This window comes from Macaca mulatta, chromosome 17, assembly GCF_049350105.2.
Source record: "Macaca mulatta isolate MMU2019108-1 chromosome 17, T2T-MMU8v2.0, whole genome shotgun sequence".
Taxonomy (NCBI): Eukaryota; Metazoa; Chordata; class Mammalia; order Primates; family Cercopithecidae; genus Macaca; species Macaca mulatta.
In genome coordinates, this window is record NC_133422.1 from 82,366,145 (window position 1) to 82,383,287 (window position 17,143).

At 40.8% G+C, this 17,143-nt stretch overlaps 1 protein-coding gene across 3 annotated transcripts; it reads left to right on the forward strand.

The window, feature by feature from the left end:
* Nucleotides 1–845: 845 nt before the first annotated feature.
* SLITRK5 (SLIT and NTRK like family member 5) lies at nucleotides 846–9,117 on the forward strand. Of its 3 annotated transcripts, none has more exons than XM_015121197.3 (2): nucleotides 846–1,696; nucleotides 4,885–9,117. In XM_015121197.3, exon 2 carries the CDS (start codon nucleotides 4,893–4,895, stop codon nucleotides 7,767–7,769), a length of 2,877 nt encoding a protein of 958 aa, XP_014976683.1. In that variant the 5' UTR covers nucleotides 846–1,696; nucleotides 4,885–4,892; the 3' UTR covers nucleotides 7,770–9,117.
* The last annotated feature ends 8,026 nt before the right edge of the window (nucleotides 9,118–17,143 follow it).

The following is a 17,143-nucleotide window of genomic DNA, read 5'->3' on the forward strand; positions in this document are numbered from 1 at the left end:
TGATTAACCAGAATATTATAATACAGTATTATCCCAAATATTACTAAGAATAAAACAATATCAACTATTTCCAAAATAAAGTGGGTAAAATATATTTACATGGAGAAACTAACTACATAGTTATCAAAGGAACAGGCACATGTGCACTCAGTCTGCACTGAGTCACTTATGATGATCAACTTTTCTCTTATAGCTTTGATGAACAGCAGGTCTAATATTACAAACATTGAAAACATGTCTTATGAATGTAAAGACCCCCTTTTGGGGATGGAAGTGTCTGGTTTCATGGAAAGAGCCAAGAATACTTACTGTAGAGATGACTCTAGTAGAGTTTAGCAGGTGACTCTTCAAGAAACTCGCTTTCTATCGATACTGCATTTACTTAGGGGTTTTCCAGCTTTTTAGTACACACCAAATGTATTCAAAAACATTCCCTCTGACAGTCTTTCACATTCCCTTGTGTTGCCTAGACACACCTATAAAACGTAATTCTATTAAAAAGAGAAAAGAAAAGTAGCGCCCTTGTTTGCAGCTAGGAGGAACCACTCCCTTTTCCAGGATCCTTAACAGTATGTACATGAGACAGCCGCATTCTAAATTGCAGGAGGAAGGCAGGCGATCAGCCCTGGGCTGGAATCATCTGTTCCTGACCACCAGCAAACCTGGCACCGCCGGGGTTATTTCCACTCCTCCCTTTCCCAATCCAAGAATTGCACAGTCCCACGCTCGTATTACGCACATGGTCCAAGACTCCTCTGTCTCCCAAGAATGTGACATCCAAGGGGGCTCCGGTTGCGCCGCCCTAGCCCAGGGACGCCTTCGCCCTCGGCTGCCATCTATCGGCCACCGAGCGCCCGCTTCGCCCCGGGCCCACCATGTCTGCTGCAGCTTGGCTCGCACCAGAGGCGCGACAATAAACAAGTGCACTGGACTGGGCCCTGCACCCGCTCTGGAGCAGCTGTCTCAGAGACCCGGAGTTGCTTTCCGTGTTGCCACCTCCTCGGCGACCGGGAGGAAGACGCGACTTTCTCGGAGTTTTTTTTTAGAGCCACCGTGCTGCCAGGACAAGCCACAGGCATAGAACGACGCGGTTCCTGCCCGCCCCCCCCTCCTCTTCCCCCAGAAACCCCAAAGGATGTCGGTGATAGAGAGTTCCAAATAATGACGATTGTGCGCCGCATCTGGGGAAGGGATACAGAAAAAAAAAAAAAAAAACCTGCAAACACCGTGAGGGATGAAACTGCCAAAAGGATGAGGGAGCCTCTCAAATACTAATTAGGGGCCGCGGCGGCGGCTGGCTCGGCGCGGGGACACCGGCGGCGGGATCCCAACGAGGTGGTCGCCGCTGCGCTGGGGGCGGAGGACAGAGCAGGAGCTGCAGCCGCCGCCTTCGCTGGAGCAGCGGAGGGGCCGGTGCCACCTTCGCTCGCCCCCTCACTACCATGTACAGTGTGCGCTGCAAGAAGAAGGCGGGAGATGCATGCACACCCCCGCGACCCGCTCCCTCTGGCTGGTCCCCGGGCGTGCGCCACTGACCAGGGGGGAATGTGGTGAAGACCGCGAGGAGAGCCGAGGGGGGAGGGGAGGGCCGGCCGGCGCGAACCCAGGCCCGAGGGTGCGAGGAGCTGGAGGAGGCTGGAGGGGGCGGCGGCCACAGCTGGGTCGGAGAAAGTTGCCCCCTTTGCAGATGGGAACTGTGAGTACCCCACTTGGGGGAGGGTGCAGCGAAGGCTGCCAGGGACCCCGCGATCGCGCCTTAACACGGATTGGAGCAAGTGTGCGAGTGATCATGAGTGTGAGCGGGTGCGAGCGCTCGGCGGGGCTGACCGTCACGTTGGCTGGGCCGGCGGTGCCAGGCAGTCTTCTCCGCGTCCCCCTCCTCCCGCTCCGTGCCTCCCCTCCCAGCAGCTCCCCCTCCCCGCCCCGCCCGGCTCCGGCTCCCGGCCCCTACCGAGAGGCGCCTCTCCAGCCGGACCTCCGCCGCCCCCTCCCGCTGCCTTCCTATCCCGCCGCTCCAGATCGCCCCCCGCTCTTCCCCCCACCCAACCCTGCTGCCCGCTCCGACTACCGCGGAGAGACCCGGGGAGAGTCGTTTGGGGAGCCCCGGAACCCGCGGTCGCCACCGCGGCGGCGGCCCCGGGCTGGAGGCGTCCGGGCGCCTCTTTCCTCCAGCCTCTGGGACCCAGCTACTCGCGGTCACCTCGCCCTGCCTGGGCTTGAGAAACCCAATGCATACCCCAAAGAGGGTTTTTGTGTATGTGTGTGTTTTTAAAGGATGGCTATGATGAGTGGGCCTTGGAGATGTGAAACGGGGTAAGTCTATCCTTTACTTTGCAAAAGAGGTTCTCGTGTGTGTGTCTGTGTGTGTGTGTGTGTGTGTATGTGTGTGTGTGTGTGTGTGTGTGTGTGTGTGTGTGTGTGTGTGTGTGGCGGGGTGGCTTTCTTTCCCTCTCCTCCCTCCCCTTCTTCCTCCGTTTTTCCTTCCTTCTCTTTGGGGCGGGGTGGGGGAGGGGGAGCCTCGCGTCCTGGAACTCCGGGTGCTTCTGCCTGGGCGGCCGCTTGAGCAGCTGTGCCCGGAGCCTCCGGTTCGGCCTGGGTGCTGGGCTCCAGTACGAGTGGCTCCATGCTGCTTAATGCGGGGACGTACAGGGCGGTGATCCAGTACCTAAATTCTCTGGGAGAAAATGAATAATCCCCCCGCCCCCGCCCTCCAGGAAAAAAAAAAAAATCTGAGAATCTGAGAATGTTCAGCGCACCCGCGAATTTCCATCGGAGGTGCGTTTCCCCGTCAGAATGTCAGCCTTCCCAGGCTCATTCAACTTTATTTTCTCAAATTTTTGGTCTCCTTTGCTAGCAAGGAGGAGGGGAAAGGGGGTGGGTTGAGAGGAAGCTCTTCGATCCTTGCTAACTAGAACTGAATTAAAGTTGTAAACGCTGGAGTTTAATACTGGCTGGACAGAATTTGCAATGGGCTTTCAGATGGGGTGGGAGGTGAATGGGGGCGGGGAAGCACAGGGAGGGAGGGGGAGGGGACCCAACCTCGCTGAATGGATGTGCGGATTTGATCCAGCGGAGAACTGAAATTTCAAGGTAAACGTTTTGTTTTCACTGGGGATGTTTTTGCCGCTTTTAAGCCGGGAGACGTTTACCGTTGCGTTGGGAGGTCGGGGATACTTGCGAGGTTTATGCACTATGGTTCCGATTCGTCTCGACACGTCTGGGTGGCCACATGTGAATGATTCGCAGGCACATTGGTACATGTGCGTGTGAATGCAGGGGTGTTTAATAACGCGGGCTGGAGTCGACTTGGGGATCAGGAGCAAGGTCTCCAGGCTTGAAACCGCTGTCTCGGAAACATCTTGGCTTTAGTTTGGAGTTGCAATTTGATATTAGACTTCGGTAGTGAGGCAAAGGCAAGGTTGACCAGAGAAAAGGCGTAGGTTCCTAGAGCCCAGCATTTCTATCAAATGTCCCCCACCCCATTAACCAACGCAGCGTGCACGCGCGCGCGCACACACACACACACACACACACTCACACTCACACACGCTCATTCCATTTATGTCCTTCCTTTAAGAGTGCTGCTGTTGATCAGAAGTAGGAAGTGGAAGGAAGCCTTCAAGGGGACAAAAAGAGAGCAAGAAAAAAGGGGGGGAGGGGGTCACATTGATTCCTGTGGGAGATGAAATTCGTATATTAAATAACTGGCCTAAGTCACTTACAGTTCTCCCTCCCACCTTTCTATTTTGCCTTTTAATCAACCCAGGCGTCCTTTCCCTGAGATTAAAAAAAGGAGAGAGGGGAGCGTTAACAATTAAATGTAATAAGCAACTCCAAAGATGGGGATGCTGTCGAGGTGGTAGTTCCGTGCAACCCTTGCTATTACCGTTGCAAATAGACGCGGAGCCCAAGGTAAGCGAGGCTTTGGCACTGATCCTTGGTTTACTGATTCCCAGTAAGCGGTAGGAACGTCCTTTTTAAACTCTAGGCATCAGGAGGTATTCGGAGATTGCAGATACCTTCGCTGAGTTCTTTGTAATCCGTCGTGCAGAACTATTTCAGTGGCTTAAAGATGCGGTTTGGTAGCGTCGCTGACATGATCAATGAGAAGTGGTCGCAGGGCGCTCTCAGGGAAGCGCTGCTAAGTGGCACCGTGCATGCAATTAGGACGCTGATGTGCTTAATAGCGTGGTAGTGAAGTCCACCATCAAAGCAAATGCGTTCTCCTTTTTCTCCTTACTCAAAGCTCCGGAAGACAATTGGTGATCTAAGAGCTTCTTGGGGCTCCTTTGATGCATTATATTACACCCTTTTTGCCTCTGAAAAGTATCCTTTAGGTTCCCACCGTGGCATTTCTAGCGATGGTTTAAAATACCCCAAGTATCTTGGCTCCTTGCCTCTCTGTGAAAATAAGAGACCTTCATGGTGAACTGTTAACCTGAAGAGGTTCTGAAAGAAAGAAAGGGGGGAGGGGGCTGGGTATAGGTGAGGTGGGGAACCTTGTAAAATGGTGCTTCTTTTTTCTTAAATTAGAACCATGAAACTGAACTGACAGCCATTTTATGTATATTTATGGATTGGTTTTGAAAAGGGGGGAGCAGAGAAAACTAAAATGGGACTTTATCTAACCTGCTCTTTTCTTGTAGGGAGCAGCATATTTGTGGTGTTCTCATTAAAAAAAAAATGAAATCAACCTTTAAATCAAAATGTATAATAGATTTTAATAAAATCTGGAGAATGTCAATGTTTCACTGGGGGGTGTGTGTCATTTATATCTCTTCCTTTTGGGTTTTAGAGTAATAATATTAAGAGAGAGACTTTCTGACTGATCCCTTAAATTTTTGTCATATTCTGTTGTTTCCTTGTTTTCTCTCTCCCTTACAGGAGGTAAAATGCACACTTGCTGCCCCCCAGTAACTTTGGAACAGGACCTTCACAGAAAAATGCATAGCTGGATGCTGCAGACTCTAGCGTTTGCTGTAACATCTCTCGTCCTTTCCTGTGCAGAAACCATCGATTATTATGGGGAAATCTGTGACAATGCATGTCCTTGTGAGGAAAAGGACGGCATTTTAACTGTGAGCTGTGAAAACCGCGGGATCATCAGTCTCTCTGAAATTAGCCCTCCCCGTTTCCCAATCTACCACCTCTTGTTGTCCGGAAACCTTTTGAACCGTCTCTATCCCAATGAGTTTGTCAATTACACTGGGGCTTCAATTTTGCATCTGGGTAGCAATGTTATCCAGGACATTGAGACCGGGGCTTTCCATGGGCTACGGGGTTTGAGGAGATTGCATCTGAACAATAATAAACTGGAACTTCTGCGAGATGATACCTTCCTTGGCTTGGAGAACCTGGAGTACCTACAGGTCGATTACAATTACATCAGCGTCATTGAACCCAATGCTTTTGGGAAACTGCATTTGTTGCAGGTGCTTATCCTCAATGACAATCTTTTGTCCAGTTTACCCAACAATCTTTTCCGTTTTGTGCCCTTAACGCACTTGGACCTCCGGGGGAACAGGCTGAAACTTCTGCCCTACGTGGGGCTCTTACAGCACATGGATAAAGTTGTGGAGCTACAGCTGGAGGAAAACCCTTGGAATTGTTCTTGTGAGCTGATCTCTCTAAAGGATTGGTTGGACAGCATCTCCTACTCAGCCCTGGTGGGGGATGTGGTTTGTGAGACCCCCTTCCGCTTACACGGCAGGGACTTGGATGAAGTATCCAAGCAGGAACTGTGCCCAAGGAGACTTATTTCTGACTACGAGATGAGGCCGCAGACGCCTTTGAGCACCACGGGGTATTTACACACCACCCCGGCCTCAGTGAATTCTGTGGCCACTTCTTCCTCTGCTGTTTACAAACCCCCTTTGAAGCCCCCTAAGGGGACCCGCCAACCCAACAAGCCCAGGGTGCGCCCCACCTCTCGGCAGCCCTCCAAGGACTTGGGCTACAGCAACTATGGCCCCAGCATCGCCTATCAGACCAAATCCCCGGTGCCTTTGGAGTGTCCCACCGCGTGCACTTGCAACCTGCAGATCTCTGATCTGGGCCTCAACGTAAACTGCCAGGAGCGAAAGATCGAGAGCATCGCTGAACTGCAGCCCAAGCCCTACAACCCCAAGAAAATGTATCTGACAGAGAACTATATCGCTGTCGTGCGCAGGACAGACTTCCTGGAGGCCACGGGGCTGGACCTCCTGCACCTGGGGAACAACCGCATCTCGATGATACAGGACCGCGCTTTCGGGGATCTCACCAACCTGAGGCGCCTGTACCTGAATGGCAATAGGATCGAGAGGCTAAGCCCGGAGTTATTCTATGGCCTGCAGAGCCTGCAGTATCTCTTCCTCCAGTACAATCTCATTCGCGAGATTCAGTCTGGAACTTTTGACCCGGTCCCAAACCTCCAGCTGCTATTCTTGAATAACAACCTCCTGCAGGCCATGCCCTCGGGCGTCTTCTCTGGCCTGACCCTCCTCAGGCTAAACCTGAGGAGTAATCACTTCACCTCCTTGCCGGTGAGTGGAGTTTTGGACCAGCTGAAGTCACTCATCCAAATCGACCTCCACGACAACCCTTGGGATTGTACCTGCGACATTGTGGGCATGAAGTTGTGGGTGGAGCAGCTCAAAGTGGGCGTCCTAGTGGACGAGGTGATCTGTAAGGCGCCCAAGAAATTCGCTGAGACAGACATGCGCTCCATTAAGTCGGAGCTGCTGTGCCCTGACTATTCAGATGTAGTGGTTTCCACGCCCACACCCTCCTCCATCCAGGTCCCTGCGAGGACCAGCGCGGTGACTCCTGCGGTCCGGTTGAACAGCACCGGGGCCCCCGCGGGCTTGGGCGCAGGCGGAGGGGCGTCGTCGGTGCCCTTGTCTGTGTTAATCCTCAGCCTCCTGCTGGTTTTCATCATGTCAGTCTTCGTGGCCGCTGGGCTCTTCGTGCTGGTCATGAAGCGCAGGAAGAAGAACCAGAGCGACCACACCAGCACCAACAACTCCGACGTGAGTTCCTTCAACATGCAGTACAGCGTGTACGGCGGCGGCGGCGGTGCGGGCGGCCACCCACACGCGCACGTGCATCACCGCGGGCCCGCGCTGCCCAAGGTGAAGACGCCCGCGGGCCACGTGTATGAATACATCCCCCACCCACTGGGCCACATGTGCAAAAACCCCATTTACCGCTCCCGAGAGGGCAACTCCGTAGAGGATTACAAAGACCTGCACGAGCTCAAGGTCACCTACAGCAGCAACCACCACCTGCAGCAGCAGCAGCAGCCGCCGCCGCCACCGCAGCAGCCACAGCAGCAGCCCCCGCCGCAGCTGCAGCTGCAGCCCGGGGAGGAGGAGAGGCGGGAAAGCCACCACTTGCGGAGCCCCGCCTACAGCGTCAGCACCATCGAGCCCCGGGAGGACCTGCTGTCGCCGGTGCAGGACGCCGACCGCTTTTACAGGGGCATTTTAGAACCAGACAAACACTGCTCCACCACCCCCGCCGGCAATAGCCTCCCGGAATATCCCAAATTCCCGTGCAGCCCCGCTGCTTACACTTTCTCCCCCAACTATGACCTGAGACGCCCCCATCAGTATTTGCATCCGGGGGCAGGGGACAGCAGGCTACGGGAACCGGTGCTCTACAGCCCCCCGAGTGCTGTCTTTGTAGAACCCAACCGGAACGAATATCTGGAGTTAAAAGCAAAACTAAACGTTGAGCCGGACTACCTCGAAGTGCTGGAAAAACAGACCACATTTAGCCAGTTCTAAAAGCAAAGAAACTCCCTTGGAGCTTTTGCATTTAAAACAAACAAGCAAGCTGACACACACGGTGAACACATTTGATTAATTGTGTTGTTTCAACGTTTAGGGTGAAGTGCCTTGGCACGGGATTTCTCAGCTTCGGTGGAAGATACGAAAAGGGTGTGCAATTTCCTTTAAAATTTACACGTGGGAAACATTTGTGTAAACTGGGCACATCACTTTCTCTTCTTGCGTGTGGGGCAGGTGTGGAGAAGGGCTTTAAGGAGGGCAATTTGCTGCGCGGGTGATTTGTGAAAGGCCGCAGTCGTTTTTGTAGTGGTCGGAAGTGCTAAGAATGGTGGATGATGGCAGAGCATAGATTCTACTCTTCCTCTTTTGCTTCCTCCCCCCTTCTCCCGCCCCACCTCCGTTTCTCCCCTTTTAAGCCATGGGTGGGTCTAACTGGCTTTTGTGGAGAAATTAGCACACCCCAACTTTAATAGGAAATTTGTTCTCTTTTTCCGCCCCTCTCCTTCTCTCCTTCCCTCCCCTCCCTTCTCATTCCTTTTCTTTGTTTTTAAAGGATGTGTTTGTATGCATTCTGGACATTTGAATTTAAAAAAATGTTGTGATCCTGTAAAGGATCACCATAGATGTGGACAAATCATTAAAATTACAGAGCTATATGATCCATAATTGATTAGTCAAAATAACTTATTGATGAGATATACAAATATTTTATTGTAGCACCTATTTTTATATGCACATTTAGCATTCCTCTTTCCTTCACTTTAGCCTATGATTTTGCAGAGGTGTCGCACTGTATTAGGATCTGCATTTCTAAAACTGACGTGGTATCAGGAAGGCATTTTCAATCATTAAAAATGTGGAGAATTTAATGGCAAAATCTTTAAAAGCCAATGCAACCCACCCAATTGAATCTGTATTTTTTTTTAAGAAGAAAGATCTGATTGTATCCCAATGCATTAAAAAAAAAAAAAGGGCAATTAATTGGGCCATTCCAGTGTGAATTGTGTGAAAGTTTTGGGTTTTATTAGAAAAGATTTGAAAGTTATTTTTATTAGTGAACCAAAATGACATGTTGATTTGACTACTATTGTAGCCGATTTTCGACTGTTTAACCAAACCCAGTTGCATTTGTACAGATCCACATGTACTGGCACCTCAGAAGACCAAATCATGGACTGTACAAGTCTCTATACGATGTCTTTATCCCTGTGGGCAGCAAGCAATGATGATAATGACAAACAGGATCTCTGTAAGATGGGGCTACTGTTGTTACAGTCTCATATGTATCCCAGCACATGTAATTTTTTAAATAGTTTCTGAATAAACACTTGATAACTATGTCAAATATGAGGGATGGAAGTAATGATTATTTAAGGTGCAAAATACTTACCTATGTGTGATTGATAGAATCTCCACCATTAACAATTTAGGAAGTAGTTCCTAAACTTTATTCCTAATACAAAATGTTTTTCCCCTAATCAGCAAAAATTTAAAGTATACATATATATATATATATAACATATATTACATATATATGTAATGTATGCCTTTGTTGGTTCAGGGAAGTATGGTTTTCTAAATGTGTCACTTAATGTGTTTATTATATTTTCAATGATGTAACTGTTTCCTTACTGAAGTATTCATCTGCTACGTGGTGCATGGTAAGTAATATATTGCATATTCACTTTTCTCTTAATATGATGTACTTGTCATATCAGTATTATTTATTCAGTCTACAGTTTTCCATAGTTTTCATATTTTTAACTTGTGTAAAACTACCTTCAACAATTATGATGGATTCCTTATCTAAAGTTGATCAGTATTCTAAATGCTCAAAATGTTGGTGGATATGACCTCATCATCTTTGAATAAGGTTTTCTAGTGAGTTTAGACTATAATTTAAGGATAAGAAATGTTTCAGTTATGTGCCTCATTGCTATAGGTGGATCTCCCAATAACCTCACCTGGAATTTGTACAATATCAAGGGCCGTTCATGAACTTTGTGTTTAAAGAACAATTTCCATGGCATTCTGCCACAAAGAGGCAGCATTCACCCATGAGAAAATTGACAGTAACTACTTGAATTCAGATTGAACAGGTGGTACCAGTTTCCCCGAGGATTAAAAAAAATTGTAATGCTACATTGACCAAGTACAGTAAGCTATTCATATTCTTTGCAACATTTTCCTTTCTAAATTTTTTTTTAAAGGGGAAAGGAATAAGCTCAATAATGCCATGGTATTATCATGAAGAAAAGTGCATTGCTTGCTCTTCATCTACCTCCTGTATATTAGATCCAGGATTAGAAAAGAAAAAGGAATTAGCATTTGACTTCACAATTGAGATTGTTATTCACAGCGGCAGGCATTTATTTTTTTAATGTCAATATCACTTCCTCAACCTTATATATAGGTATGACAGTTTTATAAATTATAAAATATAAATGTAAAGTGGAATCCTCCATGTAACTTACTTTTATTTCTTAATTGATGCATAAAACAAAAAGATAAGAATTACATAAAATTAATGACAGTTCTGGACAATATAACTAACTTTCAAAGAAAGTTCAGTGATGTATACATTTTTTCAAAGATTTGCAAAATTTTATTGTAAAACCAGCATCATTTTACATATTTTTGTCACATATACTCCCTTTAGGTAGTTCATTTCTATCTTTACCCTTCCTAAGATGTCCAATATCTTATTTTAATCTTGAAAATAACATTTATAGATCGATTTTTAAAAGTTACCCTTAATTTGTATATTTTCCTACTGTATTAAGAGGATAAAAGTAAATTCATCCTTTCATAAATGTGAAAAAATGTTCCTTATCTCAGAATCATGAAACTGCACAGAATTAAAAAATGAATTTTTTTCCTCCTACCAATGGCTTCCTGCCAATACACTAACTTACACATTAGAATATAGGTGGTATAGTGTTGAATGTTTGATTTTTTGTTGATTTAAGTTGTTCACTGAGTAGATAATTAGACTGAGCATATCAGTAGTATATGACTGGAGTAAGAAACCCTGCAAATTATCTTCACAGAATTTTGGGGAACAAAATCTATAATGTTTCAGGCATCAATTAAATTTTGGGTGCAAATTAAGCTTATTATTTGTGCTTGTTCGATTTAATATGTTGCATAAATCTCATATATTTCCAGGTAGATATTACAAAATATTATTTCAATGTCTATGTGATTATGACATAAATACTTAAATTATATAAGAGAAAATAAACATTTTCCAAGAAAATGTAGATAATTTGTATGCTAATATAAAAAAATCATTTACAGCTAAACTATTGATTGAAGTTATAAGTTAAACCACCTTAGCATAGATAGCCGACTTGGAACATGTCTTCTCTTCAGTCCAGATTATCACCTTTACACATGAAAAGTGGAAAATTTTGAAAAATTTCCTGGGAACTCATGTCTGTTCCTCACCACTGTTCAATACTAGTAAGAAAATCAAACTAGTTTATAATGAGAACATCCACATGTACTGTGAAAAAAGTTACAATTTAAGAATTTAATCCAAGATCTCAGTTTCTGGCCTTACGTATTAATTACATGTGTGTTAATAGCTTGTTTTGTTGGCAAAATATTCAAATTAATATTTATTATTTTCTTTTTGCATTCTATTATTTCTTGTTTCCTTGCATCTCCTCCTTCCCTCCTTCTTTCTCTCTTTTTATCTTTTTTCTTCATTATTTTTCAATAAGCTAAAGGAAAGAGTGAAAATAGTTTAGTCCTAGTTTGAAATGCCAAAAGCTGGCTATATAATTTCAAGAGTTCCATCAATGGTTCCCAAAGTCACACGACTCCAGATTACTGATAGTACAGCAGATCACAAATATTCTGTCAATTCATTTGGAAATGTGCTCTTCTTGCACTTTTCAGACGGCTCCAAATTAAGGTATTTGCAGGCATGCAAGATACCTGGAATGACTACTTTTAAGAATAAATTTTACACTAAGAAAAAGGAACTAGAAACATCAAAGCAACAGATTTAAATAATAGAACCAGGCACAGTTAATTAATTTTCAAAGAGAATAAAATGTTGCAAAAGTATAAACTGTTACTATATTAACAGTTGTAATTATGCATAAGTTTCACAAACCCTTTGAGATTCTCCACTATTGCAAATAAATACATGAGAATAAAATTAAAGTAGTTGGATAGACATTAGTCATGTGCCTAAAAATAATTATCTAACATCTATATCCTCATAAACTTTATATCCATTGATATAACAACTGTACATTATAATTATTAATTTCAATTCCATGTAATGCCTTTCTATAACCATATATATTTCCACGAATATATGTAGCATGTATATGACATACAAAAATAGATGGATTATCGAGGAGTCATTACACACACATTTTCCCCAAATTTTTTATATTTTAATATTTTCAAGGATTTCAGATTATACTTTTTATTTTAATGTTTTAGGAATGTTAGTTTGGGGACAGAAAATTTGATGCAGTAAAATTTTTGAATGTGACAATAATACAGTACTTTTTATTTCTTCCTCTGGTTTTAGCAGACCATGGCTTACTAGGCACAGGTCAAATACTTCTCATGTTAATTGTACTAGTATTATAAAAACTGTGCTAGTATTAAAAGAACAACATTTAACTCCAAGTTTGAGATATTTAGACTATTTCCTAAAAAACTTCTGAAGATTAAATTAGAAATATTTTATAGAAAATTGATATAATACAAATATAAAATAATTTGATTTTTTAGAGACCAAAACGAAAGATCAAAACAAAACATTATGATATATTGCGCAACAATGCTAAGTATGTCAGATACATTTTTATTAGATATTAGGGAAGTCATTTTATAGAAGAAAGTAATAGTCAAGTAATAGTCACAGAGATATGTTGAACGGAAATCTTCCACTGAGGTTTTTTTTGGGCATCTTTATTAGTAATCATGAAGAAATATTGTATATTATATTATAAAATAAGCATATATATACTTTAAAATTCATGTTTCTAAAAGTGGAAGTTATGAACCATTGTTTTGAAGGATGTTTTTCATTTTTGTTGTTGATTTTAATTTTAATTTAAAATACGCACAGATGACGTTGTGGGTTTATTTTGAAGACTCATTTATACCTGGTCCACATTAAACAAGCTTATTTGCAATTCGTATATTTAAAGAATTATTTCAAGACATTACCATACAAGTTCAATTCTTTCTTGATTATAATACTTCAATATTGAATCATATTTATATTCATATATATTTATGCAAGTAGCAAAATTCTGTGGGTTTTGGTGTTCTGGAATGTACATGTTTTAGATTTTTACTCACAAATTAATTTCTACCACTAGTGATCGTTTCTAGCATTCTTAACTACCACACTTTTCAAAAATCTTGTATACTTCATTAAAAACAATACATAATAATGGATATTGAAACCAAAATTTCTGCATATTTTCAATTTAGTACCTGCCTATTGAAATAAAATCTGAAGCATGTCAGTAACCCCAGGTTCATTGATTAGCAAATTTCTTTTAGGATACTATAATACTCTGACTAGCATGTTTCATACATGAGAAGTTTATCAGCGTCATGCAGACTAGTTTTAAATACTAAATATAAAAATCGATATATAAAAATGAAAACTTGACCAATAAATTTATCTCACCTGTAATAATATATTTTCATAAATTATCCACAAAAATTCTGCTTTTTAACTTTATAAACATAGAATATTTTTTGCTATATTAACATCCAAAGTCAAAAGGGTGTATCACTCTGAAAATTCTAATAGTGAAAGACTTATAGCTATCAAATTTATTTAAATCCTCTGTTTTAATATCTACTTTAAATCTTCACTTCAAAATACACAGTTAATGGTATATGTTTTTCTTTATATAGCTGAAATCTGCCCTTGCTAAAGTTTCCTAAGATACACATTACATATAATAGGGTTTCTTCACAGTTTTCTTTTCGTTTAGCATTTAGGTATAAGATATTAAAATATGAAGTTATAAACTACCACTAGTTAAGTTGTAAGTATGTTTCTTCAAAGGATATACCTCAAATCTATAATCATGCCCAAATTTTTAAAGCTAGTGACCATAAGCATATATATGGGTGCATCCAAATGAGAATATTGAGATCCAGAAATTAGTCATTTTAGAGAATATTCAAAATCATTCACCAGACTGTCATTTAAACGCATTCAATCAGTATAATGATATATGCGTTACCTAGTTATAATGAAAGATTCCTAATTCTTTGATGAAAATGTAGTGTTTCACTGGAAATTGTTTTTTGAAAGTTAAAAGATAATTATTGAGTATCCAGATTATAAATTTTAAATATCCTCTCCAAGATTTTATATATATACATATACACACACACACACACACACACACACACACACATACACACACACAGAAAATTAAAGAGGGTCTTTCTATAAAAGTAAGCATTTTAGGAAATTACTAATTTCATATCGCTTTCACTATGCTTGACTTTTAATTTAACAACTAATTTCATCTTCTTTTAAGATTTTTTCCCCAGAGAAGGTATTTTTTTGCATAGCATGCACTTGAGTCATCTGCTGTCCCATTATGGTTTTGGCCTTGTCTCTTCATTTAGAAACTCTGTGCCCAAGGTCAGACATTTAGAAAACGATCTCTATCATTGCCTTCAATTCTCACAACGGAATCATTCTACCACTGTCCCCAACCTCCTTGTTTTTTGAAAGAAAAAAAAAAAAGAAGAAGAAGATGATACATCTCTTTATTTTGCCAACAAATTAATTTTAAGAATATCCTAAGTCAAATTCATGATATCCCCCACATTATTAAAATAAAAATACAACAACTCCATTTCTAACATGGCCATCAAGAACTATGTGAGCAGGACTTAATGTGAATAAGGGGATGGGGATTTTAAATTGTCACTATGAATTTGTCATTCATTAGTAATTTTAAATACACAACCTCTAAAACATAAAGGTGACAATTTCTTTTTTAGTATATTTTAAATTATACACTTTTGTTGACAGGGGAGGTCATATAGTTTACAAAATGCCACTATTGCGTGTTTACAAACATTACGAGTCTTGGTTGCCAACTGGTGGCTCACGTGGTAACTCCTGAAAAATTAGTTTTATTTGATCAGATCAGTTTTGTTTCCTTAAAAACATTGTTTTGAATTCAGATGATTTTAGGCTAGATTAATAGCTTCCATATTTCCATATTGTTTTAACCTAGAAACTTCAAATACTTTTATATTACCAGCTAGACCATAAGTGTATTTTAACTTTCAACCATGATTAAATGAAATTTGTTCCTCTAATATTAAAATGTATCTATCATAATCATGGATTTTTATGTATGGTTCTTGGGGAGCTCAGAGTTTATCAAAGCTTTATATGTGATATATGAGGTAGCAAATTCTATGTAGGTTTATATTAAGGAAATAAAACTTAAATATAAGAAACATAAGAATCAATAATTTTACATGAAAAGGGGGGGCTGGTTTGGTGTATATTAATATTGTATTTGAAATATAAATATATGTATTAAAGTTAACCATTTACAGTGACTTGGAGTCTCCCAGAGATGAAATTACTCCTGTTTAGATGATTTTGTAAAGTGCACTGTCTCTCACAGCCCCTGGACATCAAAAGGGAAGTGGCAACGGTAACTTAAGAGGTATGTGAATACAGAAGGGATATTATAATTGCAGCATACACCAGAAGCTTTTCCTAAACTGTTCAACTGCTCATATACTTGACAAGAGTGTAAATGGCCAATTTGTTGGAAATATGTGAAACATCAAATATCATGAGAATCACTTTTAGGATGACAGGTATAACTTGGAAAATCTGACCCAAAAGAATTAGGACCAAAAGATTTTTAAATGGGAGAAGACAGAATGGCCATTTTTTTCAACGTCTTTGAACAAAAATATATTCTTCTACCTGTTATTTTACAAACAACTATGATAGGTTGTTTGTAAATAAATGTACACCTACAGGAAGTAAAAGATAATGTAATGAAATTCTCAAACTCTCCAAATATGTTTCTTTCCTTTTAAGATTTTTTTTCTTGACACAAAAAACTGACATACTATCTAAAATAATTTTGGATTTTATTTCCCCTATCATTTTTATAACAAAATGTTACTTAGCTTTATATATTGCTATATATATGTTTCTAGATAAATACATAATTAGTTGGATTTTTTTTTTCACTGTTGATTTGATTTAGTCATCACCTTAGCTTTTTGCCTCACTGAAAGTATAGGTTGTGCCTCAAATGAGGAAATAAGAGTTGCAAAGTATTTGCTGTTATTTTTATCAAATGATAGCCAATGGCTAAAAGTCAAAATGGTGATTCTGTTATTCTGAATTATGTTTCTTTGTCCAGCACAGATTGATGGTTTGTCTTTGGCAACTTTCTTTGTGTCTCTGCTTTAATTTCAATTTGTAAAAATGAATCCAATGAACTTGGTTTATGAACAGCTGAAATAAATTTAGATTTCAAGTTCTATCTACTAGGTGTATGGCAACTATGACTCTAAAATCTGCAACACAATAATTAATTATTACTGTTATTTACATTATGCACCTATGAAAGGGATGATTATATCTTTTAGAGAAAACATCTTTATCTTACTGTGTATGTGTCTAGTATTTGTAAAATAATTAGTTCAAAACATATTATCTAATTTCTCCATTAACTTTTATTTTACAAAATGAAATAATTGCTTGTAGATAATTAATGGCAACTTTAAAAGTACGACACCTTTGAAAAAGAAAGAACTTACTAGTTTAGTTTTATTTACTTTCTTACATATTTTTACCTTTTGAAATCACATTTAGCTTTCAGTACATTTAACAAGATATATCATCAGTATTTCTCAAAAAATTGAGCTACCTTCCTAAATTAGATAATTTTTTATTTGCTTATTTTATTTGCTTTTAACACATTTTGAACTTATGTGTGAGGTAATTTCCATTGTTTCAGTTTCAATTCAAACAATACTGAGCATACTTATAATAACTAAAGATCTTTGGCCTTTTTTTGCAGAATTAATTGGAAAAGGTACAATAAATATGCAATACATCATTCACCATTTTAATATTCTAAATGTAGCAACTGCTCTTATACCTAATGATTAATAATATAAGTTGTTCTAATTTCCTTTTATCTGCTGTGGTATAAATTTGACTGTTAATCCAATAATAAAAGTATTTATATTTTTAATATTTTCAAATATCATTACTATGCTATTTACTAGTCTCAGTGACAATCTGAGCTCCTCCTCAGATGCTTAGAGGACTCTTTATACAGGGTTACAAACAGAGAATTCTAAAGATT

What these genes read in the sequence shown, in the direction of transcription:
- SLITRK5 (XM_015121197.3), top strand. Translation starts at nt 4,893, where the DNA reads ATGCACACTTGCTGCCCCCCAGTAACTTTGGAACAGGACCTTCACAGA.